The sequence below is a fragment of the Leptodactylus fuscus genome, chromosome 1 (assembly GCF_031893055.1).
Source record: "Leptodactylus fuscus isolate aLepFus1 chromosome 1, aLepFus1.hap2, whole genome shotgun sequence".
Lineage (NCBI taxonomy): Eukaryota > Metazoa > Chordata > Amphibia > Anura > Leptodactylidae > Leptodactylus > Leptodactylus fuscus.
In genome coordinates, this window is record NC_134265.1 from 217344828 (window position 1) to 217364399 (window position 19572).

A 19572-nucleotide genomic window follows, 5' to 3' on the forward strand; every position below is an offset into this window, starting at 1 on the left:
ATTAAACCAAAATTTGACCGGTGTAAAAGTATGGGCACCTCAACGGAAAAGTGACATTAAAATTTAGTAGATCCTCCTTTTGCAAAGATAACAGCCTCTAGTTGCTTCCTGTAGCTTTTAATCAGTTCCTGGATCCTGGATGAAGGTATTTTGGACCATTCCTCTTTACAAAACAATTCAAGTTCAGTTAAGTTTGATGGTCACCGAGCATGGACAGCCCACTCTCAAATGATCTGAAAACAAAGATTGTTCAACATAGTTGTTCAGGGGAAGGATACAAAACGTTGTCTCAGAGATTTAACCTGTCAGTTTCCACTGTGACGAACATAGTAAGGAAATGGAAGACCACAGGGACAGTTCTTGTTAAGCCCAGAAGTGGCAGGCCAAGAAAAATATCAGAAAGGCAGAGAAGAATTGTGAGAACAGTCAAGGACAATCCACAGACCACCTCCAAAGAGCTGCAGCATCATCTTGCTGCAGATGGTGTCACTGTGCATCGGTCAACAATACAGCACACTTTGCACAAGGAGAAGCTGTATGGGAGAGTGATGAGAAAGAAGCCGTTTCTGCAAGCACGCCACAAACAGAGTCGCCTGAGGTATGTAAAAGCACATTTGGACAAGCCAGCTTCATTTTGGAAGAAGGTCCTGTGGACTGATGAAACAAAGATTGAGTTGTTTGGTCATACAAAAAGGCATTATGCATGGCGTCCAAAAAATAACAGCATTCCAAGAAAAACACTTGCTAGCCACTGCAAAATTTGGTGGAGGTTCCATCATGCTTTGGGGCTGTGTGGCCAATGCCGGTACCGGGAATCTTGTTAAAGTTGAGGGTCGCATGGATTCCACTCAGTATCAGCAGATTCTTGAGAATAATGTCCAAGAATCAGTGACGAAGTTGAAGTTACGCCGGGGATGGATATTTCAGCATGACAACGATCCAAAACACCGCTCCAATCGACTCAGGCATTCATGCAGAGGAACAATTACAATGTTCTGGAATGGCCATCCCAGTCCCCAGACCTGAATATCATTGAACATCTGTGGGATGATCTGAAGTGGGCTGTCCATGCTTGGCGACCATCAAACTTAACTAAACTTGAATTGTTTTGTAAAGAGGAATGGTCCAAAATACCTTCATCCAGGATCCAGGAACTGATTAAAAGCTACAGGAAGCGACTAGAGGCTGTTATCTTTGCAAAAGGAGGATCTACTAAATATTAATGCCACTTTTCTGTTGAGGTGCCGATACTTTTGCACCGGTCAAATTTTGGTTTAATGCATATTGCACATTTTCTGTTAGTACAATAAACCTCATTTCAATCCTGAAATATTACTGTGTCCATCAGTTATTAGATATATCAAACTGAAATGGCTGCTGCAAACACCAAAATATTTAGAACTAAAAATGATTAAGATTAATAGGGGTGCCCAAACTTTTTCATAGGACTGTAGCTCAACTCACCTGAAGGTCAGAAAACACTGCGGTTTAAAGGCTCAACTCACCTCAAGGGCCAAAAACACTGCTGGTGCAAGACTCAACTAATGTCAAGGGCCAAAAACACTGCTGGTGAATTTTGTTCAGTTCCAAAGGACTCTGTGTTTAGATTTGGCTCAGTCGCAGCTCCAGAACATGCCTTGGAAGGCAAGGTTTCCTTTAGTGCAGGGGTAGGCAACCTTTTTTGTTCAGCGTGCCGATTTAAATTAAAAACTCAAAGATGAGGTCCTCGGCGTGCCGGGCAATAATTGTAAAGCTGACGACACCTACACTAAAGTCATATAGCACAAACCACAACATAGGGGTGCTGTCATACTGCGCTCCCAGCCACATGCGCTTACCACTATTTGCCTGGATACACATGTTCTTTTCCTTTAGAAGCAATGTAAGTACATGCGTAACCCACAATTAGTGGTAATGTATGTGACTGGGAGCAGAGTGAGGTCATACCTGTAAAGAGCTGACACACAATGTACCTGTATGCTCCATCCAGTCCTCGGCTGTTAGTAACTTCAGTTTTCTGTAAGGGAGCGTTCACACTACCGTCAGTGTCCGACAGCTAGTGTCCACTGCTAATGTCTGTTCAGAATCTATGTGTGGATATTAGCATCGGACACTAGCTGTGTCCGTGACATTTTGCATTGATTTAAATGGACATCGGGTGCGTTCTTTTACTGTTCGTGGGTGTCCTTAAGTGTCCGTTCTCCAAGATGTCCGACTTTTCAAGCGGACAGAAAAAGACGACATGTAGGTTTTTCTGTATGCTTGAAAAGTCAGACATCTTTGGGAACATACACTTAAGGACACCCACGAACAGTAAAAGAACGCACCCGGTGTCCATTTAAATCAATGCAAAATGTCACAGACACAGCTAGTGTCCGATGCTAATATCCACACATAGATTCTGAACAGACATTAGCAGTGGACACTAGCTGTCGGACACCGAAGGTAGTGTGAACGCTCCCTAAGTGAAACGCAGATTAATTTGTCACTTTTAGTTCCTGGCGGTGCAGTAACAGCAAAACCCCAGCCAGGAATTAATGGGTGGCACACTTTCAACAAAGTGAATGCACTGGTGTCCGGGGACTGGATTTGGCTTTAATTGCATCAAAATCTGCAACAAAAATGCTGCATTTCTGCAACGTGGGGCCTCAGCCTTACGCCTCCTGCATACAAGTGGCACGGATGTGGTTCTCACTGACCTATACATTAAAAATGAATAGACAGGGCTGCAAATGCAGACAGATATAGGGGATGTATAGGACAGATATAGGGGATGTATAGGACAGATATAGGACCTGCTCAATAGTTTTCAGCTCTTCAATTTGGCCCAGATACACAGCCACAAAAAGAATGGCTGTATATATGGGTCAATTGAAATATATAGGTCTGTACTTTTATCCGCAGTTGTAGATAAAGAGTCTGGTCATGTGCATTGCAGGTTAACTCAATGTGCCTCATATTAATAGCAGTTAACCCCATCATGTCCCTCACATTAACCCCCTGTGTGCTTTACATAAGGGACACTGATATGTGAGACATATGGAGGTAATAAGTGAATATCTTCATTATATAGGTCCTTTATTAGTACCCCCATATGTCTCACATATCAGTAACCCTTATGTGAGCCACACAGGGTTAATGTGAGGGACATGATGGGGTTAACTGCTATTAATGTGAGGCACATGGAGTTACTGAAACTAAAGTAATAACCCCAAATGCCTGACATTAATAAGAATAGTTAGTAACACACACATGTACCTGGTGTTTTTACTTTCACTTTGCTTCCTCTCCTCAGGCTGCAGACGGCAGGAGCTCCTCCTCACGTGTAGCAGCAGGTCCAGGGAGCCCTTATTATGTACAGTGAGAGGCTCACCTCTGATTGGTGGGCAGTGTAAGAAGGGGGCGTGTCCTACACCGCAGCTCTACCAGAGCACTGAAAGGACGCTCTCTCTCTCAATTTAGTGCATGAAGGCTGCAGGCTGGCTGCCGTGCCAGCAAAATATACCTCGCGTGCCAGACTTGGCACACGTGCCAGGGGTTGCCGACCCCTGCTTTAGTGGCTCCATCTCAGCAGGATGGTGATGGTGAAACTTGGTTAAATCTGGTATCGGAAGGGAAAGTGGTTTCTGATCTACATCTAAAGTACTGGAGCATGTTGTTTGGACTATTAACACCTGATTAGAACCCTGTAGAGGTAATGTAGAGTCCGATATTAGAGGACCATTACCGGTAGTAGTGGTTGCAGCCAATTCTCCACCTTTGTGGTCCTCTAAATATGTTACCCCCAGGACTTGATGCCAAAATGTTATCAATTTCCCAATCACAATCAAGGTCAATGTCTGGGTCCTCAGTCCAATCCACTGCATCAATCCCACACAATGAGAGTGATGGTTTTGGAACCACCGTTTTAGGGGCTAACAATTTTAAAGGGGCTAATACTCTGATGGTGCAAGGCTCAACTCACCCAAAGGGCAAAAAACTCTGCTGGTGCAAAGCTGAACTAACTTAAACGGCCTAAAACTCTGCTGGTAAGAGGCTGAAGTCACCTCAAGGGCCTGAATCTCTGCCGGTAGCTCAGCTTAAGGGCCTCTAACTTAATTTGGAAGGGCTCATGTTAAGGGCCAGTAAAGTGAATTTTTGAAGGTCTTACCACATTACAAACACACACACATACACAATGACAGTTCAAGGTGGGTACTGTTGGATTTCCCATTGCCTATTCCATCTGTGGTTGTCATGGGCAACGTGATTTAAAGGGGTTCTTGTTAATGTTTCTTCAGCTTAAAATTTGGGTTTCTGTCCATCCAATTGGGGAGGAAAAAAGGTTTCCAGGTATTTTTCCACTTTCATAGTGGTTTTTTTGAGTGTGGAAAGTGTGTAGTTGATAGGCTGTAATGGTGGGGTAAAACTGTGACCAGACATGCTTCCCCTGCTGTCCCAGTTGCATTCCAGAGGTGTTGGCATCATTTGCTGAGGTGTCATAGTGAACTTGGTGACCCTCCTAAGTCAAATTTGGGTTTCCCCTGAAACGAACGGTTTTTCCCCATAGACTATAATGGGGTTCGATATTCGTTCGAATAGTCGAATATTGAGGGGCTATTCATAACGAATATTGAATATTTCACTGTTCGCTCATCTCTAATGGTGAGACTCAGGCTTGCTAGAATTAAACTATTATTCTCTCTCTACACGTTTCCCCAGCATGATATTGCTGGTTCTTCAAGGGAACAAGGAGTCAAAACCAAAAAAAAGGCAGCCTCTGTGGCTAAAAATGAAATGGCAGTGACGCTGATGGTTCGTTCCAACCAGATCTATAAAGGTCAAACTCCGCCCACTCAGATGACAACATGGAGCAGCTGCAGCAAATCCTAGTTCACTGGGGAGTGGCCACATATCACATGACTTCCCTTGTGTGCCGCCCAGCTCATCACGGGCATTAGCGCCAGGCGGCCACCATCTTTAAACACCCAGCATCCGCTGTACTAATAGATGTTGGGAAAGGGTTAAATAACGATAAGCGTATATTAATTTACAACTATACAACCTTTATCAACTAGTCAAGAACAATATAGAAATACAGGCTGTGTGTCATCTGAGGTAATGTGGAAAAGCATTTTTTGTTGCAGATTTTGAGCCAGAAGGAACGGGGAATAGTAGTACTATTAATAGTAAGTGTAAACCAGCAAGTAGCAAAATTAACAATAATATGAAAGTATTTAAATTACTAGAGAAAGAAGGTTGTGACGGGGACATTAAAGAATTATGAGGAGAAATATAAATTGTGTAAAAGATAAATAAAGGCTGCAAGATTAAAACAGAGAAACTCGTTATCAATGAATATAAAACTAATATATAACATAAAGTATTTTCCGGCGTATAAGACGACCCCCAACTTTTCCAGTTAAAATATAGAGTTTGGGATATGCTCACCATATAAGACTACCCCTCTTCTGTGGGGTACCTCTTTTTAATGCATACTTACTCCTTGGCATACTCTTTAATGCTTTTTTATTTGCTTTCCAGTCCCGAATAGAGATGAGCAAATAGTATTCGAAACTATAGTTTCGAATACCTCACTACATAGGAATGAATGAAAGCGGCCAGCGCTTAAGATAAGATAATCCTTTAATAGTCCCACATTGGGGAAATTTCAGTGTGTTACAGCAGCATAGTAATACAGATACAGGATAATACACAGTAATATAATACAGACGTAGGCACGCATATGCTGAGAAGAGAAGATATACTAGGAGTCCATAGCAGCTAAGGAAAAAAAAAACGGAAGAGAAAGAAGGAAGACCTCATGGTCATCGTCATAATCATTAGTTCTCTGTGCGGAGTGATCTTCGCTTGGTTTGATGTAGATTATACAGCCTGGTCACGGTTGGAAGGAAGGACCTGCGATAGCGCTCCTTCTCACACTTGGGGTGAAGCAGACGGTCACTTACAGTGCTGCTAAGTGCCATCAAGGTTTCATACATGGGATGGGAGTTATTCTCCCGCATGGAGGTCACCACAGACAGTATCCTTCTGTCACCTACCACCTGTACTGGGTCCAGGGGGCTCCCCAGAACAGAGCTGGCCCTCCTGATCAGCCTGTCAAGTCTATTTCTGTCCCTGGTTGATATACTGCTCCCCAGCAGGACACACCAAAAAAGATGGCTGAAGCATCCACAGAGTTGAAGAAGGTCCTAAGAAGTGTCCCCTGGACTCCGAAGGCCCTCAGCCTCCTGAGCAGGTAGAGTCTGCTGTGGCTCTTTCTGTGCAGCGCCTCCAGGTGATCAGCCCAGTCTAGTTTATTATTGAGGAGCACGCCCAGATACTTATAGGTCCTGACTATCTCAATTCATGTTCCTTGGATCTCCACCAACCCCTTGGTGTTCAGCCGCTTCCATTTATTTCTATGGAGCAAGGTATTTGAAACTATAGTTTCAAATACTATTTGCTCATCTCTAGTCCAGAACCATCTTTTATGTAAAGGAGGGTTCACACTACCACCGCTGTCCGCCCTGGGATTTCCGTCCTAAACCCCGGAAAAACCGGACAAGTGGCGGCTTGCCAGCGGTCTGCTTTACAACCCATTCATTTGAATGGGTTGTAAAGCAAACTGCCAGTGTCCGTATGTGGCCTCTCCGCTTGGATAACTGTTTTTTTTGCACGGACAATCTGGCGGGGACAGATTTACCATAGATATACCATTTTGGGGAATGTCTATTGCTTAGATCACCTTTTATTTAAATCAGAGGCGAAACAGTGAAAGAAAAAGGGGGTTTGGCACTTCTGATTTTGACATTCACCGTACAGGATAAATATTTTATAAGTAGTCCGGGCATTTTCGGACATAGGGGTAACTAATATGTATATGTATCACAGTAGTTTTCTGCTTTTATATGTATTCTAGGGAAAGGAGGTGATTTAGAACTATATATATATATATATATATATATATATATATATATATATATATATATTGTGGCTGTTTATGTGAAAAGGGCCCACACTGTCGATATGGAGTTCTTGGTATCATTGTAACGGTTATGGTGTAACATTGTCCGAAACAGCAAAAAATTTTTTATTGAAAGCACAATTGACATATTTTTAAATAAAATTTTTGCATAAAACAAAATTGTGATTTTTTTTTTACCCAAATATGTTTTGGACTATTTTCTCTATAATTAGTATCGACGATCTGGGCCCTTTTCACGTAAACAGCCACATATATATATATATATATATATATATATATATATATATATATATATATATTTTTTTTTTAACTATTTTCATTAGCCCCCACCAAGGGGGTTTGAACCTGCAATCATTTGATTGCAAGTCCCCATAGACGGCAATACAAGTGTATCGCCGTCTATGGGAGATTCTGTACATTACTATTGCGGCTGGTCATAGACTAGCTGTTGATAGTAATATTGCTATGACAGGCCTGCTTGCCTTCATTAGGCTCCCGACTGTCACCGGAACAGGTCGGCTCCTGCAACCTCGTCACGCAGGAGCCAACCTGCAACTTTAAAGGGATGGGGCCGATGGGGACCGGCCCCGGGGGTGTTTTTGCACTTTTGGGGTGGGGGGGATAAGTTTTAATGCCCGCAATTAGAATACAGTCTAATTGCGGGCATTAGCATCGGGCCTCTGCATTAAGCTATGGCGACCACTCTGCAGCAGAGCAGTCGCCATTAGCTTTACATACCCAGCGGATACCGTGGAGGCTGGGGCCGCAGCATCGCTCCACTTCTGCCGCTGCAGGAAGCCAGCGGTGGCAGGAAGGTTGCGATCCCGCTCCTCCACCCCCTGCCCCACCGTATACCCGGTGTATAAAATGACCCCCAACTTTTCAGAAAAGTTTTGGGGGTTAAAAAGTCGTCTTATACGGCGGAAAATACGATACATATAAACAAAACCCATAACCAAAACATTCTGTATATTCTGTAACCTAAGTTAACAAATTTGACATATAACACAAATCATCTCTCCCTCTAAAAAAAAATAAAAATCTTTTTAATGATATCACAAATAAATGGCTATCTGTGGGGCCGCTGACATGTTTCACCTATTAAGGGTAATTAATGTCCCTAATTGTCTCCTGCAGGGATGGAAAGGGTTATGTAGGCATACAATCAATAAGAACTTGAAGCAATCTGATATTTGGATGATTCCTAAAACCATATATGCCTTTGACCTATCCACTTTAGGGAAAGGACTCTCTGAATGTCTGGAATGCCAGGAGTCAAAAGCTGATCTCCACAACTTTAAGAACTATTTTCATCTCCGCGTGACTCGTGCGGACAATGCATGGAGAACATACGGACACCATTATAGTCTATGGGGTCCTTCTGCTTTCATTGCTCACCGCTTTTTAATGCGTTCGGTATTCCGGTCAGGGTTCCTCAAGCAGACTCCCCGAATGGAATACCGAATGCAGATGTGAACCAAGCCTTAAGTCTAAAAGTCTTAATTGCCTTAAGAAATAGTTTTTTTCTTTGTGTCACAATGCATATGATATATGTATTTTTGTTTTCACAGATTGAAAATACAACTTTCAATAGAGCCAAGCTGATGAATGTCGGGTTCTCAGAGGCAATAAAAGATTATGATTATAACTGTTTCATCTTCAGTGATGTTGATATTATTCCTATGGATTACAGGAACCTATACAGATGCTCAAAAAACCCAAGACATATGGCTAATTCTTTGGACAAGTTCCAATTTAGGTAAACTTGTAAAATCACATTTACATTTGATCTTAGTTAAAGCGGTTGTCTGGCATAAAATATTACAAATTCATAGCTCCCCCTCCACTTTATAATTCTACTTTATTATGGAATATTGTTGGTTTTCATATGTGTGACTGCCCCCTGGCCTTTTTTTAGGCTTTACACTGACATTGCAGGGACCCTGTGAAATTGATATCTGGACCCACAGCGGAAAGGACCTGTCCAACATCCCCATTATACTTTTCCTGGAAACTCTGGACCAGGGATGTTATCATTGGATAGCATATCCTCCTTGTGACGTGTGCTGGCTGTCCACGCATGCACAACAAAGTGGGAAGTTGGTACATGTCACAAAGAGAGGTGCTAGAGAGCAAGGTACAATGTAACTCCTCTGTAGAGGGGGTGGCCGGCAGGGGAATGTAGCGCAGTTTAATATTGGATACAAAAAATCAATGCTTAGAATAAGAAATAATGATTGTTATTGCATGTTGTAGGGTACACCCAATAATAGCAATATGATCTCACTGGTGGATACTGTACTAATGATTTTAGCTTTCCCACTTATATCCTGCTAAATTCTGTAGTCTAATCTAGTCACGTAACTAGGAATGGCGGGGCCCCGTGGCAAACTTTTGACATAGGCCCCCCCGACTGACCAACCCCCCCCCCCGAATTCCTACATGCACTATTATGGCCCCTGCACACAGTATTATGCCCCACAGTGGTGCCTGCACAAAGTATTATGCCCTATTGTGAACATCCATGAACAATTATTATACTCGGGGGGGGTCTTTTCAGATCCCCAAATATAATAATCGGAGACCAAGGGGAGGTTACAAACATAAAAAACACTGTTACTTTCCTATCTCTGGCTCCATTCAGTACCTGCTGATTTCAGCCATCTTCAATGACATACGGAACGTCACTTGACCCGGGCCTGTGTCAAGCGCATAAGGACGCAGGCCCTGGCCTGGTGACAGCCGCTACCGCTGCGGTTTTTTTTTTTTTAATAGGCCGTTACGGGCCCTATTCACTTGCCGATCCTGGCTGGGCCAGGATCGGCAAGTGACACCGCGGGCCCCACAAATACTATCATTATACTCGGGGGTCTTACTAAGGGACATAATAGAGTGCAGAGGAGGGGGTCAGTCAAGGTCTTCGGTGTCGGTTGGGGGGGGCCATGTCAAAAGTTCGCCACGGGGCCCCGCCATTCCTAGTTACGCCACTGGGTCAGAGTATTCCTTTCCTCCAAGATTTTTCTCCTCCTGATAGAGATTTCCCATTTTTCAGCATCAAGCAAAAGAAAGGAAAAATTCTGCATAATTGCATATATCCTGTATGTTGTTTATTTGCAGCCAAAACTACAAGTATTACTCAGTCATAAAAGACTTTCTTCACACATGTATTCTTTATATATTTAAAAAAATGTCCATATTTCTCGCAATATTTCACTGGGGGACACAGCACCTTGGGTATAGACCTGGTCACTAGGAGTACAATCCATATGTTATGTTACCACCTAAATTTAACCTTTCTTTTTATTGCTATCAATATATGTAGGTAAGGTCAGTTTTTATATTTAACTCATTTGGAGCTCTACAGTTGAACTTTAAAATGTAGTACGCTTCCCTTTTCAATAGTCTATCTCTAACATTCCCTCCTCTAGCAGACTGTAGTATTTTCTCCACACCAAAAAACCGCATGGTGTGAGTGCTACCCCGATGGACTTCCAAAAAGTGTCTGGACGCTGGTTGGACTCTGTCCTCCAACCCTTGGTGGCCAGAACTGCTGGTTACATAAAAGATAGTCGTGAAATTCTTAAATGTTTCTCAGAATTTCCTTGGAATGAAGAGTGCAGCTGGATTACCAGTGACATTTGGGTGTATGTTCATATGTATTTTTGTTGACTCTCTCTCTCTATATATATATAGGGCAAGATGCACAGGGTTTGTAACTCTAAAAATAGTAGGATGTCATTGTATTTATATTTATAGTTGTGCTTGTGATTTTGCTTATAGATATTTGTCAACCTGGATGTTGTTACGATAAATTGTTTTCCCAAGGTCTTAGCAGGGTGTAGTAGAAATAAACTGTGGGGGTGTAATCTCAGGTGTCCAGAATACCGGAAACAATGCATAGATATATAGGGAAATAGTCATTTAACGTTTAAACATGCCATGACTAAGAGGTAGCAAATCTCGAAACGCATCGGCATTTTTAAATTCTTCTTTTTTTCACTATTTTTCTGACTTTGCACTTATTTTTGCTTTGTACCTTGTAATGGTGTTTGTTTTAAGAAGCCATTAAAAGTTAAATTTTATTGAAACTGGAAGGCTGCGGACCATCCGTACATGTTTTCCTCTTGGACAGGTTGTATCTATATGTTCATTTTGTTGCTCCACTCAGCCCACTTTGGAGTCCCCTGGCCCTTCTCCCCCTCACCAGTTTCCGGCGGTTTGTTTCCCCAGGTTGGGTAACTTGGCCAGTCTTTTGTCAGTCTATGGCGGTATCTTGGAGCAGCTGTCCGCCCAGGTTTGGGGATGCCTCTGTCTGCTCAGTTAGCAGCTGTGGTTAAGGCCCTGTTCTAGGGGCTGCTCTTGCAAGTAGGCTAGGAAATCCTCCTTTAGGTCAACATAGAGGATCTGCACACGGCTCCTCCAGGACAGGTGGATCTAGATCTCCTGCTTACCTGTTTATTTTGGGGACGTCTCTGACTCTGAATCGGAGTTCCAGCCAGGCACATTGGTAGCATCTGCTGTGCAGGAGCATGTCTATGCACTATGTGATACTCTTCAAATAAGGGAGGACTCTAGGACTGTTGCTCTGTTTATTTTGGGGACACCTCTGACTCCAGACAGAGTTCCAGCCAGGCACATTGGTAGCATCTGCTGCGCAGGAGCTTGTTCATGCAATTTGTGATACTTTTCAGATACAGAGGACTGTTGCTTAGAAGGAAATCTCCTTCCACATAGCCGCCATACGCCTAGCCTTTGGGCGGTTGTTACCATATTGACCAGGATCAGTGGATTCATCCGGTCCAGCCCCTGTTTGTTTTCAGAAGGTCAGATGTCCTGTTCCTTCCTGGAGTTATGCATTTCTAGGTGGACCGAGTCGTATGCGGTGGTTTAGCCATTGCCAGGTTTTCTAGGGCCATCTATTTTGCCTCTAGTAACTCTGCCTCTCTCAGTGATTTCTCTGTTAGAAGGCTAAACTCTTTGGCTGGTTCGTGTTTTGTTTGCAGCTGGTTCTATGCATCTCTCTTTTTGCTGATAAATCAGCTCTGCATTTTGCTGCATCCTGGGTTAATCGTATCACCTGAGGCAAACAGCTGAGGGCTGATCTTGCTGATGTGTCAGCTCTGCTGGACTACCAGCTTCTGGTAGAGTAGATTCTATATGCTTCTAATGTCTATGTGATGCTTCCCTTGAAGCGGCTCGCCGGTCTTCCAAGACCGCTGCTGATGTTGTGGCTATATGTCACATGGTTGTTCCGTTCCTGGAACGTTGAGCCTGCTTCTAAGATGATTGTGGTTGCTCTCCCCCACCTTTTTTTTCTCATGTGAGCAGTGCTGTCCCTTTGGGAAGGGCTTGGAGTAGCGACTGGGGTTCGACGTCCCCTGCTTTATCAGAGACGTTCAGAGCGTTAGCTCTTCTTCGCTCTTCAGGAGGCAATCTCCTCGGGGTTCATCCTCCAAGAAGCCCTCCAGCAGGACTAGACCTGCTGGGCATCCCTGCTCTAGTGTAATGTCCCAGTACTGTTCGTCCTCCCCCTTCATTCCTTCTATTTTTCCAGAGCAGGCACACAGGGGGTCTATTAATGCACCATCTTGTGGATGTTTTTATGTACTACACCTGCCTATACTTGCCATTGTAATTTGAGTTGTCAGTGTGAAGGTGTGTCCAGTCTAATCAGGTGACCTTCAGGACTGGCCTGGAGGAGGAGGGGTTACAGCCCCCTCTAGGGGGGTTGGGGACCTTTTGCTTTGGTCCTTTGTGTAGAGACAGCACATGGAGAGCTGAAAATGGCAGCCAACTCTCAGAGCACTGCAAGCAGAGATGGCTTTTCCTCTGCACTCAAGGTTCTCCTCAGAGAGCTTTTTCCTCTGAAGCTCCAAGCCTAAAAAGCACTAAAGTTGACAGACCTGCTTATCCATACATCTGGGACGTCTACTCGTATCTCTCTATCCAAGTAAGTCTTTGGGACAAATCTATATTTAAGAAGCCCATAGCTAGTCTGGCAGAAATTGAGGGTCTCCCGCTGCTGAAAAAAAAATTGTATTTGCTATTCTACTTACGTGTACCCAGTTGTTGAGGACTAACCCCCTGGATACAGGCCATCTTTACAAGTATATACAAGTTAACTACCCAAGCAACTACTAATTAATCTATCCAAAGCATTCTGCCTCCATCACCTGCTAACTGGACACTACCTACAAAGATCGTTGTATTGTATGTGAAGAATTACTCCATATGTACATTTGTATTACTTTGTCCTGCTAGTAAAAAGAGCAACGGCTACCCCCGAAGCCTGGTTGTTTGTTGTCATTGTCAGATATCAGAGTGGGGGTGGGTAGTCGGGGACATCAAAAAGGAAGTTTTGTGCACTTTTGGGACCCAGGGACCCCCTGAAAGCCGGCCACATCTGATATATTACCTGTGATACCAGCCCTGGCCCTCCTGAGTGTTACACTAGCTTTCCTGGTCTGATGCTGTCTAGCCTCAATTTGCATTAAGGATTTCCCCTACCCAGGGGTCATTAGGTGGGGGATCATCGGCTCGCCTTCTGGGAGTTTTGACTTGCCTGGTTTTGGGAGGTGATCTCGATCGGCTTTTCCATAGAATTTTCTAGGAGGAAGGTTTTGTCCTTCTCCCGCATGAGCAGCCTCTCTTCTCAAGGCAGTCTCCATGCTTCAGCAGAGGGGTGATTGTGCCCATGCCTGCTTCTCAACATTTCCAAGAGGTCTATGCCAGCCTGTTTACTGTTCCAAAGAAAGGAAGTTCTCTCTGTTCCATTCTGGACCTGAAGTCTCTCAACAGGTTTTGCTGAAGTTCAGATCTTTCACATGGAGTCTCTGCTATTCGTGGTTGCCTTTATGGAACTGGGTGAATTCCTTTTGTCCATCATTATCCGGGACGCTTACTCCACATTCCTCTTGTGCATTGTGTTGGCCCTTCAGCGGTTTTCTGTTTTTGCAGTAGGGTCGCGGCTTCCAATTTGTCGCACTCTACTTGGGCCCATTGGTTTGGCCTTCACCCGATGGGTTTTCATTAGGGTGCTGGCCTCTCTCATGGCTATTCTCCAACTGGAGGTGTGGCTGTTGCCCTGTACCTGGAAGATCTTCTGGCTAAGGTCCCCTCCAGGACAGACTATCTCTCCAAATTACAGATCACTCTGGATCTTCTTTGGTGGTTCAGCTGGCTCTTCTACGAGGCGAAGTCCTGTCTTGTGCTCTTTAGCACATGGAGGTTTCTGAGCAACATTCTCCCTCCAAAAACCAAGGTTCGAACTCTTCTGTCCAGTTCCAATTGCTGCCTTTCAGCTGGTAATTTTGGCCCGTTGTGGCCAGTGCCAGTCCAGTCTGGATCGCCTAACTCCTCTGTTCCTCTAGTTCATCTCGAACTTCGTGGATGGCGTTCCTTCCGGAGATTTTTTTCTGGGGAAGTCTTGTCTTCCATCCTCTGGCAAGTGTCATTGCCGATGCCAGCTTTTTGGGAGGGATGCAGAGTTACGGGTCCAGGATGTTCTGGAATGGTGGTCCGCAAGGAATCCTCCCTCCAATTCAATTTGTTGGAACTGCGCTTTCAGTCCAACAGTTCTACGGCCGTCGCCTTCTTGTCTCTCCAGGGCGGAACCAAGAGCCAGGCGGTTTGTTTCTGAGGCCTCCTGTTTTAACCACAAAGTTCTTCTGTAGTGGCCGGATGCAAGGATCCTCGGGCGTTGTGTCCGACGCTCTTGTAATTCCCTGGTGGGGTTTTTTAGTTCTGTATCTGTTCCTCCCTCTTCCTGTCCTTACTCAGATTTTCAAGGAACTCAGGGTCGAGGGGGTTCCTGCCATCCTGGTAGCTTCAGACTGGCCTCGTCTGGCTAGTATGCAGATCTCATGGGTCTGTTGGCAGACGCCCTGGCTTGCTCCTCTGTGGGAGGATCTGCTTTCTCAAGGACCTTTTCACCTCACCTTACATTAGCTACATTTAACAACGTGGCTGTTGAAGCCGAGTTTTTTCTGAGCCTGTTTTTTAGTCTATGATAAAGGCCAGGGAGCCTCAGTCAGCTAAAATTTTCCATCGCACTTGGTGGTCTTATGTCCACTGGTGCGGAACTGTAGATTGTTGTCTTTTTCTTTGCCCAGGCTCCTGGCGATTCTTCAGTCTGGGTTGGATCAGGGTCTTGGCCTCTCCTTGAAAGTTCTAATATCTGCGCTTCCTTTCTTTTCCAGTAGGCCCTGGTTTTCCTTGCTCAAGCAAAGACCTTTTTGTGTCCCTCCTTCCGGCTTCCAGTTGATCCTTGATAACTTTACCTAGTTTTTGAGGTACTTCAGGCTCCTCCCTTGAGCCTCTAGAGCAAAGCTCGATCCGTTTTCTTCTTGGAAGATGGTTTTTTACTTGTTGCAATCACTTCTATTTGTAGGGTTCTGAGCTGGCAGCTTGCGCGCCAGTCTCCCTTCTTGATTCTTTACAGGACAAGGTGGTTCTTTGTCCTCCACCATCTTTTCTTTCTAAGGTGGCGTCCTCTATTCTCACCAATGGGAACATTGTCTTGCCGTCTTTTTGTCCAGGATCTAAGGATCCTCATGAGCGCCATCCAGTCCCTGGATGTTGTTCCGGGCGGCCGTTATTTTTTCTAGCCCTCACAATACCTTTTTCAGCACTGTGATGCTCTTTTTTGATCTTCCAGAGAGCTCTAGATAGGGCTTGCCGTTTCTAGGGTGTCCATCTCTAGATGGATTCGGTCTGTCATTAGGAAGCATTACGGCTAAAAAGTAGTGATTCACCCTTCCGCGCAGCAGCTCACGCTACCAGGGCTGTCGGTGCCTCCGGGGCTGTTCGACATCAGGCTTCTGTTTTGCTGGTCTGCAAAGCTGTTTCTTGGGCTTCGGTACACTTAATCTCTAAATTTTAACAGATCTTTTTGGTGTCTTCTGCCAATGCCAGTTGGTCAGAGGGTTCTGCAAGCGGCAGTGTGCCGATTGTTCAGGACTGTCTTTTTTTTCCTCCCATGGGGACTGCTTTTGGACGTCCCAAGGTGCTCTGTCCCCCAGTTAAATATTGTGAGAAAAAGGAATTTTTGTGTACTCACCTGTAAAATCCTTTTCACGTTGTTTCACTGGGGGACATAGGTCCCACCCATTGTTATTTTGTGTATGGGGTTTTATTTCTTCATAAATTTAGGTTTGTTCGTGGTTGTTGGTTCCATATTCGTTTTTGTGGACTCTCTCCTACTGCTGTGGTACAAAACTGCCTGAGTGCACTGTCAGTGAGATTGTATAGCCTGTGTGGGCGGAGCCAACTTTCTTCATTTCCCTAGTGTCCGCCTCCTAGTGACCAGGTCTATATCCAAGGTGCTGTGTCCCCCAGTGAAGCAACGAGAAAAGGATTTTACAGGTGTAAATGTATTATGTATGTATTATACTGGTATATTTTTATGTGGCCTGGGTACAGCTGCTATCTCAGAAAACAAAATAGCTACTCCCCTGCTGATTTCTGTTCAGTCCCCAGCTATGGTAAAAACAACTGCGTATTCCACACAACTGACAATATGTAACTAATAAGATTCTATTTTTTCAGATTACCTTACCCAACTATATTTGGTGGTATAGTAGCTTTCACAAAAATGCAGTTCTTAAAAATAAATGGATTTTCAAATTGTTTCTGGGGATGGGGAGGAGAAGACGATGAGCTGTATAATAGGTAAGTTCTGAATTATTATTGTTATTATTACTTATTTATATAGCACCATTAATTCCATGGTTCTTTACATTTGAGGGTCAGTACACAAAATATACAAACAAATGTAATACAATGACAGACCAGCACAGTGGGATAGAGAGCCCTGCCCGCAAGGGCTTACAATCTATGAGGGGAAAGGGATAGAGACAGAAGGTGAGGGGGAGACTGTTATGGTGGTGTGGTGACAGTAGTGTTACTGGAGGTCGTAGGCCTTCCTGAATAGGTGAGCAACAGAATGGGGCTGACACAGTAAATGCTGCTGGGGGAAGTCACAATTGAAAGAAAGGGGTGAAAGAATTACTACTGGGGGTGGTAGGGCTGAAATGGCACAGAGGGGCACAAAAAAAATCTCTGCTTGTGCATGAAGCAACAGAATGGGTCATAAACTTGATATGCAGGAGCACAAATCTAACTAGAACTCAAAAGAAAGCATAGACACGCAGGTTCTATCATGAAGTTACAAGTAGAAGAGTGGCTCAGCAAGTGACAGTTGGGGTTCATTGTGTACACTCTATACCACAAAAAAGGCTAACTGGGGGGCGTACTTGCACTCTCTCGCCAAACTCACCCAAACCTCAGCTGGGGGAAGCCTCCACTCACCCCAAGGGCCACAGGTCCAACTTCTACACCCAATATGTGTAAGGCGCAGAGGGATCGGAGAGGACAGGGCTGTGTTTGGCCAGGTACTCACACAACATGAGCCTATACTTTTCCCTCCTGGTGACACTAGGCCCCTCAGTGGTGGCAGCTTGGCCAGGGGGGGGGGGCATTAAGGTGTCCCGCACCATGGAGAGTGTTCCCCTGGTGGCTGTGAACCGGATGGCAGTTGTTAGCCTCTTTGAGGAAATCTCCTCTCTGCCGCCAGCGAGGGTTGATGAAAAAATTTCCATCATATTCTGCACCAGGTGCTTGTGGCAATCATTTATGCGATTGTTCCTCTCCCCTACCAGAACGAAAGACGAGATGTTATTTTTATACCGGGGGTCGAGGATTGCAGAAATCCAGTATTGGTTGCTCTCCATGATGTGAACTATGCCTTTGTCTCTGGAAAAGCAGCCCAACATGAAGTCAGCCATGTGTGTCATAGTGTTACTTAGCATGACTTTGCTGCCCCCACCGAAAGGGTCACTCTCCATTTCCTCCACTTTCAACTCCCCTTCACACCATCTGTGTTTGAGTCTGGCAAGCTCCAGAGCTGCTACCAGGTTCCGTCCATTATCACACACGACCATGCCTGGACCCAGGTGCATCGGCAAGAAAGACATTGCCATTTCATCTGGCATAGTTAATGAGTTAATGAGGTTGGATAAAGACATTAGTCCATCAAGTCCAACCTATAACCCTACAATCCCTACAGTGTTGATCCAGGGGAAGGCAAAAAACCCCATGAGGCTCATGCCAATTGCCCTATTTCAGGGGAAAAAATTCCTTCCCAAATCTGGCAGTCAGTATAAAAACCCTGGATCAACGTGTCCTTAAAATCTAGAGTCCATAACCTGTGATATTTTTATTTTCAAGAAAGGCATCAGGCCCTCTTTGAACTTGTTTAATGAATCCGCCATCACCACTTCCTGGGGCAGAGAGTTCCCGTTCCTCGCTGTTCTTACTGTGAAGAATCCCCTTCTATGTTTCTGGTGAAACTTTCTCTCCTCCAGACGTAGTGGATGTCCTCTTGTCACTGTCACTGGTCTAGGGTAAGAATATCCTTAGAAAGTTCTTTGTGCTGTCCCTTCATTTATTTGTACATTGTTATTAGATCTCCCTGTAGACGTCTTTTCTCTAAGCTGAATAACCCCAAGTTTGTTGGTATCGTTGTACTCCAGACCACCCATTCCCCTAATCATTTTGGTTGCCCGTCTTTGCACTTTTTCAAGTTCACCTATGTCTTTCTTGTATATCGGGGCCCAAAATTGCGCACAATATTCTAAGTGTGGCTCAACCAGTGATACATTTTATTACATCGACCAAAGTGCATAACCGTACATTTGTCAACATTAAACTTCATTTGCCAAGTCTCCGCCAATGCTTCCAGTTTCCTTAGATCCCCCTGTAATAATCTACTATCATCCTCATTTTTGATTACCTTACAAAGTTTAGTATCATCTGCAAATATGGACACCCTGCTTTGTAAACCCTCTACCAGGTCATTAATAAAGATATTAAACAAGAGAGGACCTAATACTGACCCTTGCGGCACCCCACTGGTGACTGTGACCCAGTCTGAGTATTTACCATTAACAAGTACCCTCTGTTTCCTATCAGTGAGCCAGTTGCTAACCCAAATGCATATGTTTTCCCCCAGTCCCAACATTCTCATTTTGCATACCAACCATTTATGTGGAACAGTATCAAAAGCCTTTGAAAAGTCCAGGTACACCACGTCTACTGCATTACCCATGTCCAGTCTTGAACTAACCTCCTCATAGAAGCTGATCAGATTAGTCTGACAGGACCGATTCCTCATAAACCCATGCTGATTTGGTGTTCTAAGATTATTTACATTGAGATACTCAAGAATAGCATCTCTTAGAAAGCCCTCAAATATCTTTCCCAACACAGAAGTTAAACATACTGGCCTATAGTTTCCAGGTTCACTTTTACACCCCTTTTTGAAAATTGCCACCACATTTGCTATTCGCCAATCCTGTGGAACAGACCCAGTCATTACTGAATCCCTCACCTCGGAGGCAGTGTGTTTTCTGTCGGCCAAGCTGAGCTTCAGCACGACCTGCTGACGTCTCCACACGCCAGTGCTGCAGCATTTACAGTTCGCAGGAGGTGTCAATGTTGCAGCGGAGGAGTAAGCTTTCTGAGAACCCCTGGCAGGAATTTTGGGCTGGGAGAGGAGATAGGCCGCCCCAGTTTGCGAGCCGAACCCAGCCTCCACTACATTCACC

General features: G+C 44.5%; 2 protein-coding genes across 2 annotated transcripts in view; both read left to right on the forward strand.

The window, feature by feature from the left end:
* Positions 1 to 19572, forward strand: part of ANKLE1 (ankyrin repeat and LEM domain containing 1) — a 315425-nt gene that overhangs the window by 121090 nt on the left and 174763 nt on the right. The gene's annotated exons all lie outside the window — the stretch shown is intronic.
* The window catches only part of LOC142213676 (beta-1,4-galactosyltransferase 1-like), a 46694-nt gene that overhangs the window by 20952 nt on the left and 6170 nt on the right, over positions 1 to 19572 (forward strand). The window contains exons 3-4 of the mRNA XM_075282139.1: positions 8539 to 8726; positions 16514 to 16636. Coding sequence (XP_075138240.1) covers positions 8539 to 8726; positions 16514 to 16636 — 311 coding nt within the window. The remainder of the gene's footprint in view (positions 1 to 8538; positions 8727 to 16513; positions 16637 to 19572) is intronic.